Consider the following 20181-nt stretch of genomic DNA (forward strand, 5'->3'; position numbering starts at 1 on the left):
CTGTGTAAGTCAATAGATTTTTCCAGCTCCAGAATTTACTTCCAAATGTTTCAAAAGCTGAAATATAACTGACCTGAGGCAATCTATGAGCCTTCTTCCAGTGAATTTTCATGTGGGTCATTTTACTTTTCATATGACACTGGAGCTCTCCTGTTAAAATAATTGGCCTTCACGTGCACAAAAAAACGGTCTGTTTTTTCTCTGTAGCTTTAAATGTCTTTTCCTAGTTGAGACTGACTCATTGTTAAAGCAGCTACATTTAAAACACTTGGAAACAGCCATCAAGAAACAAAAATGATCCTTTGAATTTCTTTTGTAGATTAAAGTCTTTGCTTGAATGTAAAACTGTGAAAACCATCCCTACCACCTGAACTAATATATATATTTTAGAAGGCAAACGCCAAACTATTGTACATTATTTTTATTCCTGCATTGCTTCCCTTTTGAAATAAGCTGTGCCTGTGTGGGTTATATGCATGGTGCAGGGAAGCAGACTTACATCACGAATGGACTACGCTTAAGTGCTCCCTCATTGCTGGTGGCTGACGAGGTTACAGCTGCCACCGCAGTGTGCAGCCCTCAGCCACCACAATTCATAGCCAGGGTACTAAAATGATCTGAACCTTGCCACAGCCTCAGCATCTCCATAGCCTGGGATGTGAACCACAGCAGCTCAGAGGCAAATATTTCACTTGTTCTGCTTTCAGCTGGAGGGGTGGTAAAGGGATAGTGCAAACAGTTAGGTGTGGTGACCTCCAAAGTTGCCCCAGCATGAATAATTGGAGTCTGTGAGTCAGAGACTGAGGAGATACAAAAACAGTTCTCTTCTCTGCACCCAGTGAGTCACAGGACCAGTGCTGCCAATCTCATTCTTTTGAATGCCATGCTATGCGGTATTTTATTTTACTCCTCAGTTCCTGGAGTCAGGTGAGTAGGCAAAATTTGGCTTTGCTTTTTGCTTTTTTACTTATTCCTTTAAAGTTTCTAGCCTTCACCTTCGCGATGGTAAGCTTCAAAATGTTGACACACATGCTCTGAAGGCTCAAATAACACAAGATAGTTGCAGCAAAGAGGTTAATATTTTAATCTTTAAACTAAATTTGGAGGCTGACTCAGGGTTTGGGAACCTTTGATGTTAGTGAGAGATGGCCTAAAACCTAACCATGCAACTAAGACATGTATGTTTTGCTGCATCAAGGTAGACCAAACATACAAGATGAAACAGGCCATATTTCCTGAGGCAAAATTGCCCTTAGCACTGAGACTGCGTTTTTGGGGCACAACAGAGCTTGCCTTCTGTGGAATGGCAGGCTTGGGAAATGTCTTGATTCTGTTGTGCAGGAGAATGCATCCCGCAGTGAAGGGAAGCAGGGCATTTATAGGACCAATTTAGGTTTCACTGTCCTAATATCATAATTATTCTTGCAACTCGTGCCCTCGCTGGACGCCCCCATTCCTTGTGAGGGCACCAGGCAGGGCAGGGACGTTACCCAGGGGACTGGACTTACCGATGCTGGTGCACTCCATGGTGTGATTGTTGGCTTCCAAACCATCAGGGCACTTTTCAAGGCACTTTCCACTGTATAAGTAAAACCCACTTTTACACTTTGTGCAGAAGTTTCTGGTGAAGCAGGTCTCACAGTCAGCTTTGCATTCTGAAATGCAAACAGTGAACAGTTTTGTTTTTTATTACTTCCCTCAGGTTTTGTCAGCAACCCTTTAGCATTTCCTGTATTCTCTACATTACTGCTAACATAGACATAAACAGTATATTTCCCAGCTTTCAGGCAGTTTTAAAAGAGGCAAATAAAAACTTGTATATGACAGACTCATGTTTGATATGCATGGCCATGCATTGCTAAAAAGTGAGCAAATGCTGTACAGTGTCAAGTTACTTTGTAGGACTTTTCTCTGGGGTCCATCCGTTAAATAACTTTTATTACCAGGTAAAAAATGGGAGAGTGAGTTGGCTGTCATTATTGCATTTTTATATTATCTAGGGGCTTAAAAACAGTATATTCGACAGTATATCAAAAAAGGAGTGGAGAAAATATCACCATCTTCCAGTTTATTTATGATGAAAAATATATAAAGGAGGCAAAATGTTGCCCAAATGATTAAGGATAGAATTGTGTTCTATATCTCCCAGCCCAGAGACAATAAGAATTTGTAATTTCCTGCAAATCAGTCTGAAACCCTGTCAGCTGGTCAAGGCATTTATAAGACTAAACTGAGTGTGAGACACAACTATAAAGAAACCAGGGCAAAAAGTCTGCAAACCACATGTCCAGCGAGTGCCATCTTCTCTCCTGGTCGTGGGAGACAGCTGGGGAAATTGCCAGTGAGCCTAAACTGCTCCAATCAGGCAGATTCAGTGGCCGTCCACCTCCACGCTTCAGAGGTGCCATCGCTCCATCCTGCTGCAGGAGTGTAGTGTCGCTACCCACTCGCTTCACTTTTGCATGAGGATGTAGAGGTGGAGACCATCTCCCAGGTCCTGGACAGGTCATTCATGCAGAGCTTCTGTAGTTTTGTGATTTTTCACTTTCAATTCTTGTTCAGATTAATATTTATCATATTAGCATAAAGGAACTGAACACATAAAGACTTGGCCTGTCCATCTGCTAATCTGTTGACTTGATGCCTAAGGACTCAACAACATTTAAAAGAAAACAAATATATCCATGCGTTTCCCGTTTTCCCAGCACTTACTTGCGCACTTATTAATGTCAGGATACCGTGTCCCATAATATCCACTTGGACATGAGGAAAGACATACTCCAATCTGCTTCATGCCAATCCTCTCCAGAACAAAAAAGAGTCTGGGTTTACATGACAGGCATCCGTTGTAGTCAGAGCATGTAGCACACCCTCCTTGGCAACCCTGGCTCACATTAGAATGCACTGAGAAGACAAACATTGAAAAAAGAAGGGGGAGAGAACAAGAAATTAGACAAGCCCGTGGAATAATAATTCATCTGCAATTGGAAAGTGGACCACCCTCGTCTCTGACAGCTCTTGAAGATTGCTTGGTATTTTTCTTATGTCTCTCATGACCTGACATTTCATTTCAGATATGTTTTCAGATGCATAAAAATGAGAAATTCAGCTGATGTGCTTACATCTTGCAGAAATAACTAACAGCAAATTATGTTTGAAATTGATTTTAGGGAACAGCAGCATCCTAGAAAATTATTGTTTTTCCTTTAGTCATTTCCATATCCCATTTCCTCTATGCGCTTGACTCAGGAGATAAATAGATGCTTATTTGTCATTGCATTTCCTAGCAGGTTATTAAAAATAACCTACTGCATAATTTCCTTCATTGACTAAATGTCATTTGATTGAATTCTGGTGTGCAGAATATGTCCTTCTTAGATCTGATGCTAATTTGCCTTAATAATAAGACACAGGAGAGACATCCTTCTCACTCTCCTTCTTCCCCTGGAATGTTCTTTCTGGCATGTTTTTAATCTCCAGCAATTACAACCTGATGTTCAGACTTAACTGTGGCATTTACCCTGCTCCAGTCCCAGCATGGAGCATAGGTAGGATTATACTTGCCCTTCAGTTGAATTGTTCTAATCCTTCAGACAACCAACGGAAAACTTATTACACCCATTGCTTAAGAGTGTTCAGCTCTTAAGGTATTTTGGGGGATGGGCATAGCAGAAAAGAGGGAACTATTGCAGAGTATCTTTTCAGTAGTAGACATTAATCAGTGAACTACTCAGTCACACAGTGAAATATCTTGCATCTTTCAGTGTTGTAGAAGTTCTTACCTACTTTTGCTTCATTTCTGGTTTTGTTCTTAAATTAGCATATGAAAAATGATTAAATATCAAGTAGCTCCCATCCCCCAAAATCTTTTCTTATAGAAAAACAGGCATTTTTGTAAGCGTCAGTTTTCATCTCTCAACTTGAGATGCAATAGTATTCTATAGCCAAGAGAAATCGTATTGTCTTCCTATTATGCCTTCTCCCTGGACCAGTGAATTTTTTATGGCAGTATCAGACTGTCACTGCCTCTCTGTGGGCCCCTTGGAGGTGGCCTAGAAGCCCCCACAAATCTGTGGCTTACAAGCTGAAAAACGCTGCTCTGGTAGTGGGTGACATCTGGATCTCTTCCTGTGAGCTCAGAGGAGATTTGTCAGCTGGCAGGAAAGTTCAGGAATATTTCTGCACTTTTGTTCGATTACAGTTTTGGCAGAAAAGATGTGGCCCAGGGAAGGAAAGAGAGCTGAACACTCGTACCTCTTGTAATAGGTGTTATAGACGATCAGTCCCACAGTCTGAGCAAACTCAAGGAGAGTTAAAATTAACTTTTCCCCTTTCATTGAACAAATGAGGAATTAGGGTTATTTCTTTCACTAAGGCTGAAAAGGTAGGAGAAAGAGCAAACTTTGGCCCTGCTCTCATTTCAGTGAGACTATAAAAAAGAGATTCTATTTCCCCAGTGAAACACTGACGGTATAGAACAACCACGAGGAACATATTTTTACCACTAAGACACACTAGCTCTATGAGAGCACACTGCTTTTCTGCAGAGCTGGAAGTTGTAACCCCAAATCAGTTAGCAAAGCAGATTTTGCTAGATTTTCAAAGTATGGAGTGCTCAAAAAGTACAGAACACATTTTCCCAGACAAGTCCAGAGAATATTGCTTTTGAAATTAAAAACCTGAAAAATTTGCTCTATTTTTAAAGAAGGAAATGAAAATGTCCTTGTCTCTCTCTCCCTTGTACTGTGGCTCTTGTACGAGGCGCTTTCAAAGGCAGACACAGTAACGTGATCTAAGAAGCTGTCATTATTTAAAAACTATCCATGACTTTGCTTCATTAAGTCTGACACAGGGAAGAAAAAGCAGCTGAAGTACAAAATATTTGTCATCAAAGCTGCTATATAAAATATAGATGATCACTTTTGACAGGAAACATATTATGTGTGAGCACCTGTGACAGATCATTTTGAATAGATTCTCTTGACAGAGAAAACTTTATGTGCAACTGCTCTGAGGTCAAACTTTGTGTGTGAGCCCTTGAGACGGAGGTATTTTATTACCAAGGGATGGTAATTTCTGTATACTTAAAATCCATTATTTCTAGCTAAGTTAAAATAAGTAAGTCAACATCCATTCAAAGGTTGCTTTCCTGTGATTTTATAAGTCTACATGTGAAGCAATGCAAGCTCTTATGCTTGAAAGCGCAGAGTTGAAGTCTTTAAGAGTCAGTATTGACATTTTAAATCAAAACCAACTTTTTATCATAAAAAACATTAAAGATATCCTTTTTTAGATTTTTTCTATTGTTCCAGACATTTCTTTGAGTGCTGCATCTGTGTAGTGAAACTGTATTTCACTATGCTTCTTTGAATGCTACAGATGCCATCAGTGGGTCAAACAAGGAGCAAAGCAGGTACTGCTTTGGCTGCTCAGCACTAGGTTTTGTCATTGAACCTGGGAGAAATTAAATGGTGGAAGGAGAATATTTATGTCTAGAAAATGAGCTGGCACGTCTGAAAAAAAAAAAAAGAAACTCCAAATCCAGTCAAAGATTTCTTGCCTGCTGGTTCCCACAAAGTAGAAAGCTGTGAAGGGCCAGTCCTGGCACAGAGGCCAAGTGGAGTCAGATGGGTTGGAGAAGGGAATGGGACAAACTTAAGCTATCAAACACACATTTCTTCCAGAACAAGGGATCTGTTTCTGAGTGAGCACTCCATCCACTCTGCAGAGGTGCTTGCCCTGTTGGCCATGGGTTTGAATGAAAATAAGCAATGACATTGTTCTTTGATCTGAACTTGGCACTCTAAAGAAGGTCCTTAATGAGAAGGCCGCCAGAGGGTTCATTCTTAGAAGCTCCAGTCTGTGAGTCCTGAGAAAGATTCATGCTCCTAAACTTGTTATCAAAGGTGAAAAAGGAGGCACCTTTGAGCACATGAACATGCAGAACTTCAGACATCAGCACAACAACATCAACAGAGCCCAAGCACTTCGGCCATAGCACACCATGACAATGAGGAAGCTGGCAGAAATTTTAACTCTTTTCCCCTTCAACTCTTTTTTCCACCTGTTGAGAGATGAAAGTGTTTAAAAGACGCATCACAAGAAGCTGGAAATATTATTCTCATTTGGTAAAAAACAGCCTCAGTACATGGGACATAAGCATATATTCAAATTTCTATAAGTATTTTATATCTACTTTAAGAAATGTATTGAAGTCTACAGGTGAAAAGTGCTAGGAGAGCACAGAGAGCTCCTGTTAACCACAAGTTTTAGATGTGATAACCAGGGCAAAGGAGGCCCGGTATCTTGACCCAGAGGAGGCACTGTGGTCTCATGGGTTAAGCACTGGCTGGAGAACCAGGAGGTCAGGTTTTTAGCATGGCAAAGTGGTAAAACAAATGCTCTGTCTTGTAATCACTTGGCTTTTGGGACAATATCTACTTCACGCTAAAGAAAAATAAAATAAAATAAAATAAAATAAAATAAAATAAAATAAAATAAAATAAAATAAAATAAAATAAAATAAAATAAAATAAAATACAACAACTGTCTACCATCCTCAGAACTGACTTTATACTGTTATGAGCTGTTATGAGCAGCATGCACAGTTAGAGATGATCCTACCACCAGCACAAGCAATCTGCTTTCTGCTGTTCACACATTCTTTGAACACAGTGAAGTTCTGCACTCTCAAGGATGGAAAATACAAGCACAAACTCTCACAGAAAAGTTCTTCCTTTCTCACACAAGCATAACCCAACCCTTCTAACTTTAATCAGGTACAAAAGTATTTATGTATGTGCTCTTGGCTGGATTTAGGTCCGGAATCCATCTATATCTTTCATTTTATAAAGCCTAAGTACTGGAAAACAGAGAAGACACTAAACTAATCTTGAATTAGTCTGCTTCCCTCCCTGGCTTTAAGCCCTTTCTGCTTTGAGCCCTTTTTTGTGCCTGCTGTTTGTTCAGATATTAGTTTTAAGCCTCATTAGCAAAAGAAATCTCTGGGGATTTTCCTTTTTCAGAATATTTTCCAAAGCCTTACTATGGAAACAATGAATCGTGATCTTCCAGTTAAAAATAGAAAGTTAAGGACAAGGAGTTGAATTTAAATCTGAACTTTCAATGGCAAAATGATAGAAGATTTTGATGAAATGCAACAAATAAATTGTAAAACTTTTAGCAAATACATTTTGCTCTCTGCTCTCTACATGCATACTGTATGTATATATATTCATAGCACATGTATATGTATAAATACACATATATACATGTATATGTATGCATGTATTTATACATATACATATGCATATGTATCTATTTATAAGTATATGGGATCAAAAAAAAAAAGAATAAAAATTAATAGGGAATCATGAGGAATCCCGGTGGGAATATATTCTGACGGCCAGGGGAAAAGCTGTGAGTAAAAAAGCTTAAATATTCTTTCTCACTTGCTGCAGCTGAGGTGTGCTGTCTCAACTAAAGAAGATCATTAATCTTCAACAACAGGCTGTCCATGCAGAGGTTCACCCCTGAAATGGATGTGTTAAACAAATGAAATCCATCCCTGCTAGAGATCTGTTGCTACCCCTGGTTTCTCAGACTTGCGAGTTCTCACAGGAAATATTTTCACAGCAGAATTACTTTGGAATTTATCCTCTCCTGAGTGGACTGTACCTCAGTGTCAGATCCAAGCTCTGTCTCTGCTTTACCCAAGAAATTGCATCCACATAGGTACTAGCTCATGATGGAGGAGGTTTGTGATGGGATATCTCATGGCTTCTAGTGTCTCTTTACCACTCAGTGAATTAATAGGCCTCTTTTTCTCTTCCTTGCCTCCTGAGATGTATCTGCCTGTGGCAGTGGCCTGAAAACAATACTTCCTGCAAAGCGGAGTTACTCTTAATCATGTGGACCATCCTTTAGACAAAAGCAAACAGCATTTGGCAGTGAGCCCTTCTAATAAGAACGTCATTAAGGAATTCAGTTTGCAAACCACAGAGCATTTCCTCATACTCTTTCTTGGACAGAATTTCTCTGTGTGGAAATGCATTAAAAATGGAACAAACAGTTGTGGGATGACAGTACTGAACCTCTGTGGAGGTAACAAACAGCACATGACAAGGGAAAACACGAAAGTGCAGCCCATAGATGGTGGGACAGCCCTGGAAGAGCAAGTACACATGGGTTTGATTAGTTTGTGTTATCACTGCTAAATAGAGTGCCAGCTCAGGCTGAGATGAAACCTGAGTTCAATCTTACAGGCTAAACTATGCTTGATAGCTTGGCCTTAAATCACCCACAGGGAGACAAGAGGTTTGATGTGTTGGGATAGGGTAGTAGCTAGGCTCTGCAGGGAACTGCATACGCAGCAAACACTGCATTTCATTGGCCATGAATTTTCTGGGATACAACACAACCAGTCGTGATATTTGAGGAATGTGAAATCTCCATCCAGCCTCTGCTGGATTTACACTAGATGAGGAGGCCTTTGAAAGGAGAGAAAGCCGCAAAAGGAGCAAGCAAGAAAATCAGTCTGAAAATCAATTGTTAACAGTATAATGTCTCCTGTTCTTCCTTGTGATTCACTAATATTTTTAAGATTTCTTTCTATGAGGATGAGAATCTCTTCCAGAGATTTGTCTGACTTCAATTTTACTTCAGAGTATTGTTGCCTTCCGTGGCACAAACAAGTAACGAGATTCTCAAGTGTCCTGTGTTTTGAAATAAAAAGATCTCAGAACTGAACAAGATTTCCTGAAACATCTGCCAGACCTGATTTTCCTCCTCAAGAGACACTTCCTATCTGAGGAGAAAAGAAACCAACCTGTTTTGTTCACCAAGTGTCAACACTCATAAAAAATAACAGAAACATGATTATGGGACTGTCCCACAGTCTCAGGGAGTATCCATAACCATTCTGTAGTGGTATCTACAAGCAAGAAGGCCCATTACTAATGGCCAAGGTCTCACCGGGGGATGCCTCAGCATATTAAACACATGTCTGGCAAAGTGTTCCTGATGGTGAAGAATTCTGGCTGCTAGAACACATTCCCCCTTAATATGGGTAGAAGGAGCATCAGCAGGCTGAAAAATCTCACCAGTGGTGCAGTGGTGCAGAGTTTAGGGCAGTCTGCTAGCATCTTCAGCACAACAGAGATCAGCCACAGGAACCACAAATGGCTCCTTCTCATTCCAGGGAGTTTTGTAAATAAGCTGAAGAATTCTTTTCACGGAGAAAGAAGGGAAATCATATTTTTTCCCCCGTGCTACTGCGGCGCACCACCAAAGCTCAGGGATCTAGGAAGATCAGCCAGTACAGGGACCAAACAAAATTCCTGAGGCGAGATACATTAAGCAACCTTACAACTAAGGGCAAAACTAAGATCAGCTGATGCAATACCTTCTCTCGTCAAACCCTATTATCAACTACAGCTCCAACTTTTAGAGGTGACTGCAGTTGTTGCCAGGTGCCCAGCCTTCAAGACTGTGAATCTTCTCTAAGAATAAGAAACTGAATTATGTTATTATCTAGATAAAGTGACCTGTGATAGAAGAGGACGTATGGGATCTATAAAGGATAGTAATAAGTGACAATTAATAGTCATAGCAACAAGGTGTCGTGACACTTGCCAGACTCAGCTACTTGCAAAGAAAGCAGTGATGCTGAGATAAAAAAAAAAAAGGAGGAGAAATGTGAGTTTTGGAAATAAATTATATTTAGCACATGATTTTGGTAGTTTAATCCTGGAAGAAGTTATCAGGAAGATCCCCAGTCAATTTTACACTGTGTTTATGTGCACAAAAACCTTAAAAAGAAAGTTGCCATATGTCACCATGACCCCCCCATCCCTTCCCTACAAAAACAAAAACAAGAAAAAGCATATTTCTATCAAGTAAAAATCATATTTACACATTGCATTTGCTTATTCTCAGAAATATACAATCATATTTTCTGATTGATACTAACATTCCATCTAAAGGGAATGTGTTTCTAAGAAAGATCATTGACCCTAGCTGTAGTGGTGGCAACAGAACCTGCCCCCCCTCATTTACTTTTCCTGTTTCGTTACTTTTCAGGAGACTTTTTTTGTGTGTGTGTATTACACAGATGCTCATGTTCTTTCAGGCTGTATAAGGATCACTCAGCTCATACTGTCAACATTACACAACTACAGTAGCATTTGCAAGTTTCCCATTTCCCACAGGGTCTTTTGAGACCAACGTTTTTCTCTCAAAGTTTTGTTTCAGAAACCACAGAAAGAACAGCAGGATGTAACAGATTTTACTTTTCATGCTGGGGACTAGGGAGAAGGGTTTAGACAGCAGATGCCTGTAATCCCATGTTAAAGTTACGACTTTCTGCTACGATGTTTACGACATTAAAAAAACTAATAATAAGCCAGACAGCAAGCAAGACCACTGCCTTGGCTGTATTCAGATGTGCCTTTGGTCAATTACTTAATATTCTCTCAATTTTGTATATTTCCCTAAATGACATTGACCAAAAGTTTGCACCAAATGAAATACTATTTTTTGTGTAATGGTTAAATTCATGCCATACTGAAACTAACAGAAAGCCCTGAAATATATTGTTTTCAGTGGAATTATTCTGGACTGATGACTGAAAACATTGAGTCAGAACCTATCTCTTTAAAGTCAAGTCTCACATCAAGATCTGAACCCTGACTATGGATCCTAAAAGTTCACTGAAAATTAGATTTCTACAACTTGACATAAGGAGAAACTTCGCTCTCTCTTTTTTCCTGGAGGAAAAAGGGTAAATTCTCCAGGCTGACCTGACGGTCTATCTGTTAGTGAAAACAGATACTGCCCAATGCTCTTTGTTTAAATTAATGATAAAAATACTCAATATATTGACTACTGCCGTGATGTAGCGCTACATAGAGATACTTAGTCTATCAACACTCAGCAAACAATGACCCTAATATGTTCACCTTTTCCTTGTGCTACTGGGAAGTATCCAAGTTTAAAAAAATGTCAAAGGCTTTTGAGTGTGAAGCACTCAATACACCTCAATATGAAGTCAAATTCAACTGTGATGGAAAACAGGCAAGAGATTCCACACCAGTCAGCTCAGACTCACTGACTGAAGTCCTGTCCCACTGAAGTCCATTTCAAAACACTTATTAATATAGCAGGGGCAAGGATTTCACTCACTTTTTAATCAACAGCTCTCAAGGAGCCCATAGCTTGGAGCATGGCTATCTGATTTTTAAAGGTTCATGCGATTAGATAGCTTGGTTTTATTGAGATTAAATTGTAGGGTTGGGTGAGATTTAGCTAGGCATCTGACTCCTGTGGAGTGGAGTCAGTTCAAGAGCTCTTGTGTGAGTGTCTGGTTCTTCTTGTGAAGTAAATATGAATGGCACGTAGTTAGGGCTCATTTCATCACCCTCTCTGCATTCTCCCCTTCCTTTGAAGTCTGAGCCCTTCCCTCCCGATCGCCTTCCCTGCCTCACACGCTGATCCACATGAAAGGAAGTCAGCGCTCACACGGAGCATCATTTACTTCCCTAGAACTGTAACACATCTAGCATCACTGCACTGATGCACAAGAGTTTACAGTGACACTAAAACTATGTAGGCTGAATATTGGGGTGTTGCTGAGTCTAGAGTCTGTTCTGTGCTTAAGCAAGGATGAATTTCTTTTTTGTAGTTAATTTGAATGTACAGCACTTCTCCAAGGATTTGCATGCCCGTATGCTGAGTTGGTTGCAAGTTAAAATGAATTAAAACCATTTTAAAAAAAAATGTGTAAGTATGTTCTCTGTCCCAAAACCAATCAACAGTATGATGCTGACCCATCAAACTTTCCAGATACTTAAAAATAATTCAAAACTTATGCATGGGCTCTATTTGAAAATGTAAATTGCACTATGTTATTAATGAGCGTTATCCTTAATTGCTACAGAGAACATGGGCAAGATCAAATCAGCAGCACAAGTCAATCTGGAGCAGATGACCTTGGAGGCCATCAAGCCAATCAGTCACAGCATATCTTGGGAAGCTAATTTGCACCCGGTGATTTTATGAGATATTGTTTGTGATGCCAAGATCTCGAGGCCCATGTCACAACATGGGGTGGTGACCATCAGGACACTGTTCATGTCAGGTACCTCCTGGCATGAGCTTCTTAGATAAAGACTCTGGATCGATAACCTCAGCTGCAACCTTCAGCCTCTTTGTAAGGCCCTGGAGTTGTCAGGTGGCAGCTGCAAGTGCAATTTCCTTGGTCAAAGGACTCTGGCTATTTTGCTCTGCTCTGCTGTCTGCCCACGAGGATTGACTACATAGCGGGTGATGGGAATTCTTTTTGCAAGCATTTTCAAAGCTGGGATTCATTTAAAAGTACCATAAGAAGCAAAAGTTATGACATATTCCACCAAGGATTAAAAGATAAGCTATTTTGTTCTGCTGGAAATGTTTGGTTTTAGTTGTAATCTTTTGGATCATTTATGTTATATAAATGGAGTGCACAAATGAAGCAGTCAAGAGGACTATGTTAGAGATTCTTTTAGCATTATGAAAAATTCTAAAACAAAATACTGTCAAAGCTTTTTTACCAAATATTTCTATTTTTACAGAGTGACACATTCTAGTGGAATTTTCTTCAATCATGATTCCCCAAATGTCTTTAATTGGAAATAATAATTGTAGCTTAAAGGTGACATATATTCACAAAATATAGCAGAAGAAGGAACAGTCAGATGTAGCCTTTTAATCTGAGAAAGGAAATTCTAAAGAAAATTAAGCTGAGGTTAATTATATAATTATATATAAAACTAAGAATTGAATATATGGGAATTTAGGGTTAATATTATGAGAGTTGTAAAATATTTAACACTAAAATTTGCAAACCTAAAGGTTTCTGAAGCCACTTTAAGGCTTTTTCTACAACAGAAGAAAATATGAAAAAACTTATTTGTCTTTAAAATCAATTCAATCTAAAAAGAACACAAAAATATTTGAAAATGTTTAATTAGGATTAATGATTAGTCTATGAATCTTTTGGGGGATGACTTTTTATATATTATTTAATGTTGCTGATTGATAACACATCAGATATGATCCTCAACACTTTTCATGTGCTATTTAATGAGTGGTCTTAAAAAAAAAAACACCTTTGCTGGAATATTTAATAAAGAACAACTGTAGGTGACATTTTATTTAGGCTGAGTTACAGCAGTGTCCTGATAAGTCGTGTTTAACCTAACCCTGCACTGGTGAGTACAGATTTCTGGCGTACTTCTTCCTACTCAACACACGTCAGTGAATGATCCTTTTGCCATTTAATGGCCTGAGGTAGCTGCTTTTTTCAGGGGTCAGATGCCTTAGCCAGCTTGCAAAATATATTGGCACTTTACAACCGTGCTGCATTGGAGAATGTTTTTCTAATAATTATAATATTGCAGTTGACTTTTTTTTATGTTTTACAGTAATTAAGATGATACAAAATAAACAATAGAGGATGTTACTGCAAGTAGAACCCTATCTAGTGTCAGTTGTACGAACAATTAGTCAGACTTTGGTGAAAGGCAAACATCCCCCAGATATCAGAAAACCATGAAATCGCAGCAGTTATTTTTAAAACATCCAATATGAGGAATATTTGGCAGCTCTGCTGGTAGCTAGTGGCTTGCGGCACGACGTTGGGCTGCCATGAGACAGGGCTCGGATATGAAACAACCGCAACAACACCACTCCAGCTGCTGGGCTGCTGCAGCAGAATCGTGATAAAAAATGACACATTCACATGTCAAAAAGGAGGAAGTGAAAGGAAAGGTTGAACTGTGCTCTGGTACAAAAACATCCCTCTTGCCTGCCTCCGTGGCTTCCTGGAGCTGCATGGAGCAAATTCTGCAAGTTACTCTCAGAGACAGTTAGCAGTTCCTGCAACTGCATTACGATGGCGAAAGGAAGGAGATTTGCAGGAAGAAATGATTCTGTTCCCGAGTGGAGTGATGGACCAAGCTATTAACCTATAATCTGTAGGCAACCACAGGTCTGCATATCATTGGAAAATAGAAAAAAAAAATGAATGCAATGGCGCCAATTCCCTGCCTCCTGACACAAAATATATAGTTTCCAATATGTGCAATAGAACAAACAGACAGTGTGGAAGAAAATAAAAACAGTGAGTAAACTTTGAATATTTTGCAAAGTTTGTCTTTCGTGAAACCAAAAATCCTCCTAGCGGTACCACAGATTTGTGGGGATTTTTTGGCTTTTTTTTTTTTTTGGTGAAAGCTGGGGGCTCTTAGATTTGAAGGTTCATGGATTTTTCTACTTATCGTCCCTTCTAGTAATATTTTCTTTTCTAGTATTGGAGTGTTACAAGTATGAGCACCAAAGGTTTCAAACTGAGGCCTCCAGTGAGACAGCTAGTCCCTCACTTGATTCTTAAATAAATAACCTGATTTTCAGAGTGCCTAGGGAAGATGCAAATGGTCGGAGGTCTGAAAATGCAGCTATTTAGTTAGGAATCTAATCAAAGGACTGTTGATTTACTTCCAGAGCCAAACTTAAAAGTTTTGGCCTTGTCATCTTTGGGCTTCAATTTCTTCAGCTACAAAAGAGAAATAATACTTATCTCATAGCAGTGTTGAGGTGTTTAATTCATGGATGTTTACAATATGCTCTCAGTTTTTGGCTGAAATTTCTGGCTTCTTCTTTTGCACACGCAAGGCTTCATATGTGATTCTGTTTCTTGGCACTACACTCAGCTTTACTTCATATGGGATTCTCTCCTATACTTGAGATTATTATGAGCGCAACTTCTGAATCATGAGTGCAAGTGTGGTAACAATTTATTCTAGTCACTCGGACGTTTCCAGGCACAGATTTCAAAGGTGGATTGAGGCAAGCTGAAAAGACGGTTCTTTTAACTCTCTGATTTCTGCTCTGTGACTGAAGAGATTAGATTATTGAAAAACATGCTATTAGCACTGGCTTGCAGCCAGAGGGTCTGCTATGCATTCTGTGAGGGGTGCCCTACTTGCTGTAAATTAAGGAAAAAAGCTGGATAAGTTACTCCAGCAAGGAATGTTCCCTTTGGGAATTGTCCACAGAGAACTAGAAATCTGGTTGGCGAGTAAAGAGCAACAGGGAGAAGAAAAATAACAAAAAAGGCCAGAAAATCCAGTGAAATAAAAGACCCTTTTTGCTCTCTATACTGAGCACCAAGTTAACAAGCTTTAATGTTTGTTGATCCCTTTTATACTACTTTCTGCACACACAGACCCAATTAAAAGAACCCCAAACAATTACCATCTAAGTACATGCTTAAATTCCTCCCCATTTAAAAAAGTACATCAGCATATGGTTACCTTCACACATGTGTTACAGACCCCTTGACTTCAATTATACTTAAATACCCGATTAAAATTAAGGACACATTCTTGAATAGAGGTCTTGTGCTTGAAGCAGACATATATCTTCCTGAAGCAGGCAAAAGCCTGACTCTTAACATACTAACCCAAACTAAAAATAATACCTTGAGCTTCTCATCCTTTAACTCATGCAAAGATTAAAATCTTTGTCTTTTTATTTTAACTTTTCAACATTTTTAGGAAATTTTGTAGTTAAAAGAAAGTTAACATTGAATATTTGTAACATAACAACTACATTTTCATTGTGCTCCAGAAGCACAAGCACATTCTTCTTCATCCTTTTATAATAAATAAATAAATAATCTGTTCCCTAAATCTGTGGTGAAAAGTATGGCTTTTTGAATTCTAAGGGATAATAAACTTCTTAAAATTAATGTACATACATTTTAAATCGGTGATATTAAATCTGGCAGTCAGATACAAACATTGCTTAGCAATCCTGCTCCTTCCTGACTCTGTAGAAGATGCAACACAAAGGATAATTTTCAGGCTTTTTTAAATAAGACTTTTTGAATTTGAGATTAATTAATTTTATCAAGGGACTAATAAAAATTCTCTGATAGGAATGAAGTTGGACTATTCTGAGTTCAGTGAAATTCAAGCCTATGTCCTAGAAAAGGAGAGGTTCAAAGCCCAGTTACTGATCTCTAAAGCACATTTTTTCAGCTGAAATCAGTTGTTTGCTATGCAATACTTTCCATACCAACAGCATATGCAATGCTCCACACAGAAAAAAGCCAGTGCTACAAAAATGTTTGCAAAGAAAATTAGAAAGAGGTGTTTAAATGGAAGCCAAATGAAAAGGAAACTAAACGGTAGGGGAAACTGATTACACTGTTTTTCACTGTCATGTGAAATAGAGAATAAATATAATTATAGCAACCATATTGTGATTTTAGTCATCCTTAAAATCCCTGAGAACATGACATAATAACTGGCATCATGGAACACTGTGTGATGTAAATAACCGCTTCCAAGGATCCCTTTTCCTACGTGCATACAGTAACTCCTTAACAGCCTGTATTTGCGGAAGACGCTACCTGTTTGCTAACAAGTGAAGTGAGAAATTTGGAAAATCTGCAAGGTAGAATTGTGGCTCTTGCTGTGCAGCTCAGCTATTGCAAGGGAAAGATGTGCCCAGATTTCCGAGAGCTTAATGAATCACCTCACCAACGTTCTCTTTTTCTGAAGATCTCTTTCCTAGGCTCTGAGTTATCTTGGTGCTACACAGTGCATGAGAGCAACAGGCGACAAGTGGGGCACAGCAATCATGGGCAGTGCTTTGGGATGTCTGCATTCAACCCTGCTCTGGATAAGCTTCATTTACATCTGGACCAGTTACTTGGTCACAACACACAGGAAAAACAAACACTGAACCAAACTTCTTCCTTCTGTTATAAGTAAGGGACAGCTCTAATAAAGTTTAACGTCAGGGCAGTTATGTAGGTGTAGCACAGGCAAGAGATTAAGATTAAGGCTTCAGTCAGGGCTAGCTTTACAGAGAAAAAAGATATTGTAAAAAACTGTATAGAACTTAGTAGAGTGTTTGTATAGAGCTTAGTAGAGTGTTTTTGCCAGCTTCGGCCTGAGACAAATTCTAGAGCACTTCTTTCTCTAGATGATGAAAAATTTAGTCTCTCATTAACTGTCCCACAAGAAAATATCTGATGTTATAAAGGTGTCTGCTATTGAAAGTACAGCTATAACAGATCAATGGCTGGAAATGGGAACTGATGAATCTCAGCTGCACTATCCAAGACAAACTTCAGATAGCCTTGGTAGTTAATCACTGCAGTAGTCTCAGGGGAGCTAGTATAATTTCAATCATATGTATGCTTCAAAACCAGGTCAGGTATCTCTCTAAAAGAATGTTGTAGTTTAACTGTATATTATTGTGCTTGATCAAGGAGCCCTTGAGTGGTTTCTACAGGCTTTGTTGAGCACATGGTCATATTACCCCCTCTTAATGGGCCTTAAAGCCTACAGGGTCTATCAGGTAACAGAGTGCATGATATGCTGCAGATGCTGTAAGCAAAAGCATTGCTGCTGTCTTCTCAGGTGCACAATTCTGCTTGTCTGAGAGCATCTTCAGATATCCTTCACTCATAGCTCTGGCTATTGGCTGTGCATACTGGTGAGTCAGTGGTTTGCTAACATCTTGTCTTAAGATATCATCAATGATATTGTAGTTTTCCTACTCATAGTGAGTTGTATTATGCTCATCGATCTGATTCTGAGGACATAAAATGAGAGAGAATGAAATAATTGTGGATAGAAGCTAATAAAAATGCCATACTTTGAATATAGGTTGATGATCCAGTGTTTTCTTTGCGACTTGAGAACTACTTGCTTCACAGGAGTTTTCAGAAATAAAATAAACTCGTTTCCTTAAAACAAACTCCGCATTGTTGCCTCATGAACGAAATTGGATTTTTATGTCTCATAGGGTTTCAATGTAGCATATCTGCTGGATGAGGCATCAGTGTAAGCAAACAGATGGTGGGAGACTTGTTGATTTTACCACAATATATTTGTACAGGATAGAGGAGGGAAGAATCTCAAAAAAAGTATCCATTTGAGTTCACATACTTTTCCCTTGCTGTCTCTTAGGCACTTGTTTAAAGCTGTTAAACATTCATATGAAATTGCTGGTAATAAATAAATAAATAAATTCAGTACCTTTTCATTTTTTTCAAAGTCTAAGCATTTATTTGAAAATCGTCAACGCTATGGTCTTGTCCTCAGATTGTTCTTTTCTTTATATCAGAAAAATTTAAGAAAACAGTAATTAATTAGTATTTTAAAGAGGATGTAGAAAAGGAATGCTGATTCATGTGAAAATGAAATGAAATGGTGGAATATGTCTCCATCAAAAAGTAGAAAAAATAGCAAGCTAAGTTATTCACTTCTCCTATCTTTTCAGAATTACAGCATACTTTCATATTTTTTTCTTCTGATTAGTACCTTTAAGCAGTCTTTGAGATGCTGTCTCATATGGAATTTGGAGACACTTTTACCTTAAATGGCATACCGAGTATAGTTATGAATAAGGTAAGAATGAATGTCACTGCTGAAGCCTCCCTTTACACCTTTGTTTCCATCAGTCTCTTGTATCTCCTGTCCGGGAAATGTAGGGCTGGATTCCCCCTCTCGCTGACCCTGGTGCAGTCACCCACATCTGGGCTGAAGGGCTGTAAAGCTCTTCTGTTGTCAGTCAGCACTTTCACATCCACACCGCATGCCCTTTGTGCTGTAAGGGACCATCAGGTAACGGAATAGCAGATTTTAAGAAATACCTGTTTTTATGGTTTTCATAACATTGTAGGAGAAGCAGGAATGGCCCTCAACATCAGAGATGTGACTGGATGTGATGTGCCAGCAGCCCCTCAAAAACAATGTCTAATTGAAATGATGTATATCCTTGATGTTCAAGCATGGATCCAGAATAGGAATTAGGAGTTCTGGAGGCTCAGTTCCCTCTCAGCTGCTCTGGAGTACTTCTGCAAGATGCTTGTCCTATATTTAAAAATTAAGATGCCATCTCTTAGATACCCATGCTGGCATTGGTCTCCCTTGCAAGCACCAAAGCCTTGGACATCCACGACAAACCTAAATGTCTAGGATCCTCAAGAGTCACCAGGGAACCTGCTGTATTTGACTCTGCTATGGAAAGAAAGAGAAAGGTCTCCTGAGCTTGCTGCCATCAGATAGACACTTCTAGGGCTCGGTCCATCCGAACTATTTTAAACTTCTGCCTAGAGAAGAGATGGACCACGAACTGTCAGTTTACCTCCAATAGCTGCCTCCGTTACTGCTATTTTATTTATACTTTCAATGTTTGCAGTCAAAGATCTGAGTCTCTTCCACTTTATTTAGTGTAGGATTTGTGCCTTGGCTACACATGATCACCTGGACTGCTGCAGGAGTGGTAAGTGAACTGTGCCTCTCCAAATCAGATTACTACTTTTGATTAGTCTTAGGAAAAAAACTCCCTGACCATTTCCCTTTTTAGAAGGATGGCCATGGCCTTTTGCAAAACTGTCAAGAAATTAATATGAAAAATGAACTGATGTTTGTGTGGGTTTTGACAAATATGTTCTTGCTGCTACTTCTTATTTTTACCATTGTAAGCAGAACATTTACAAATGACTGACACTAGTGAAGATGTTTGTGTCACTACGTTCAGCCTCTAAATGATTTTGGCTAACAATCTTGCTAACAATCTTGCTCTCTGTAATTGCAAGACAAGTACTTGCAGTTGACCAGTATCAATGTGTGTCAGAAAAGAAGCTATTTCTTCAAATATATTTTTTCAAAACTGTTCCCAAAATCAGATCAGCAGTCTCTTTGGGGAGTTTTGTGCAAAACAGCTTCAGCTGCTTTCAGCTATCCAAGCACACTAGATTAGAAACACTCTTTATTTATGTTCTTGTTCTTTAGCAGAGACTGCCTGCCCTTCTCTAGCTTTTCAAGAGCATGGACACCTCTTCTGCCTGACTCCCTAGAGCTCCCATATATGCGCATAGGAAGGTATAAAAGAAATTAATTCATCTTACATCCTGCCTGACATTTATGTTCTCTGCCACTGACAATATGATCAAAACTTATTCCTCATTCTCTCTCGTTTTAGCTATTGGGTCGAGGGATGGAAGAGTGTAAGCACCTGCAATCCCATAAACAATTTCAGAGAGACCAAAGCTCTAAGATGACTTCACAGTTTTGTATCTCCCACTTTTGCACATGAGCCATGTGATGCAAGACTAGATGT

General features: G+C 39.1%; 1 protein-coding gene across 2 annotated transcripts in view; it reads right to left on the bottom strand.

Moving 5' to 3' along the window:
* Nucleotides 1–20181, bottom strand: part of RSPO3 (R-spondin 3) — a 60175-nt gene that overhangs the window by 22141 nt on the left and 17853 nt on the right. For both annotated transcript variants that reach the window (XM_010219284.2, XM_088530326.1), the window contains exons 2-3: nucleotides 2713–2904; nucleotides 1509–1655 (exon numbers count right to left, since the gene is read on the bottom strand). In XM_010219284.2, the coding sequence (XP_010217586.1) occupies nucleotides 1509–1655; nucleotides 2713–2904 (339 nt within the window). The remainder of the gene's footprint in view (nucleotides 1–1508; nucleotides 1656–2712; nucleotides 2905–20181) is intronic.

Source organism: Tinamus guttatus, unplaced genomic scaffold (genome assembly GCF_059628265.1).
Source record: "Tinamus guttatus ecotype Peru unplaced genomic scaffold, ASM5962826v1 Tinamus_guttatus_pri_ptg000366l, whole genome shotgun sequence".
NCBI classification, from domain to species: Eukaryota; Metazoa; Chordata; class Aves; order Tinamiformes; family Tinamidae; genus Tinamus; species Tinamus guttatus.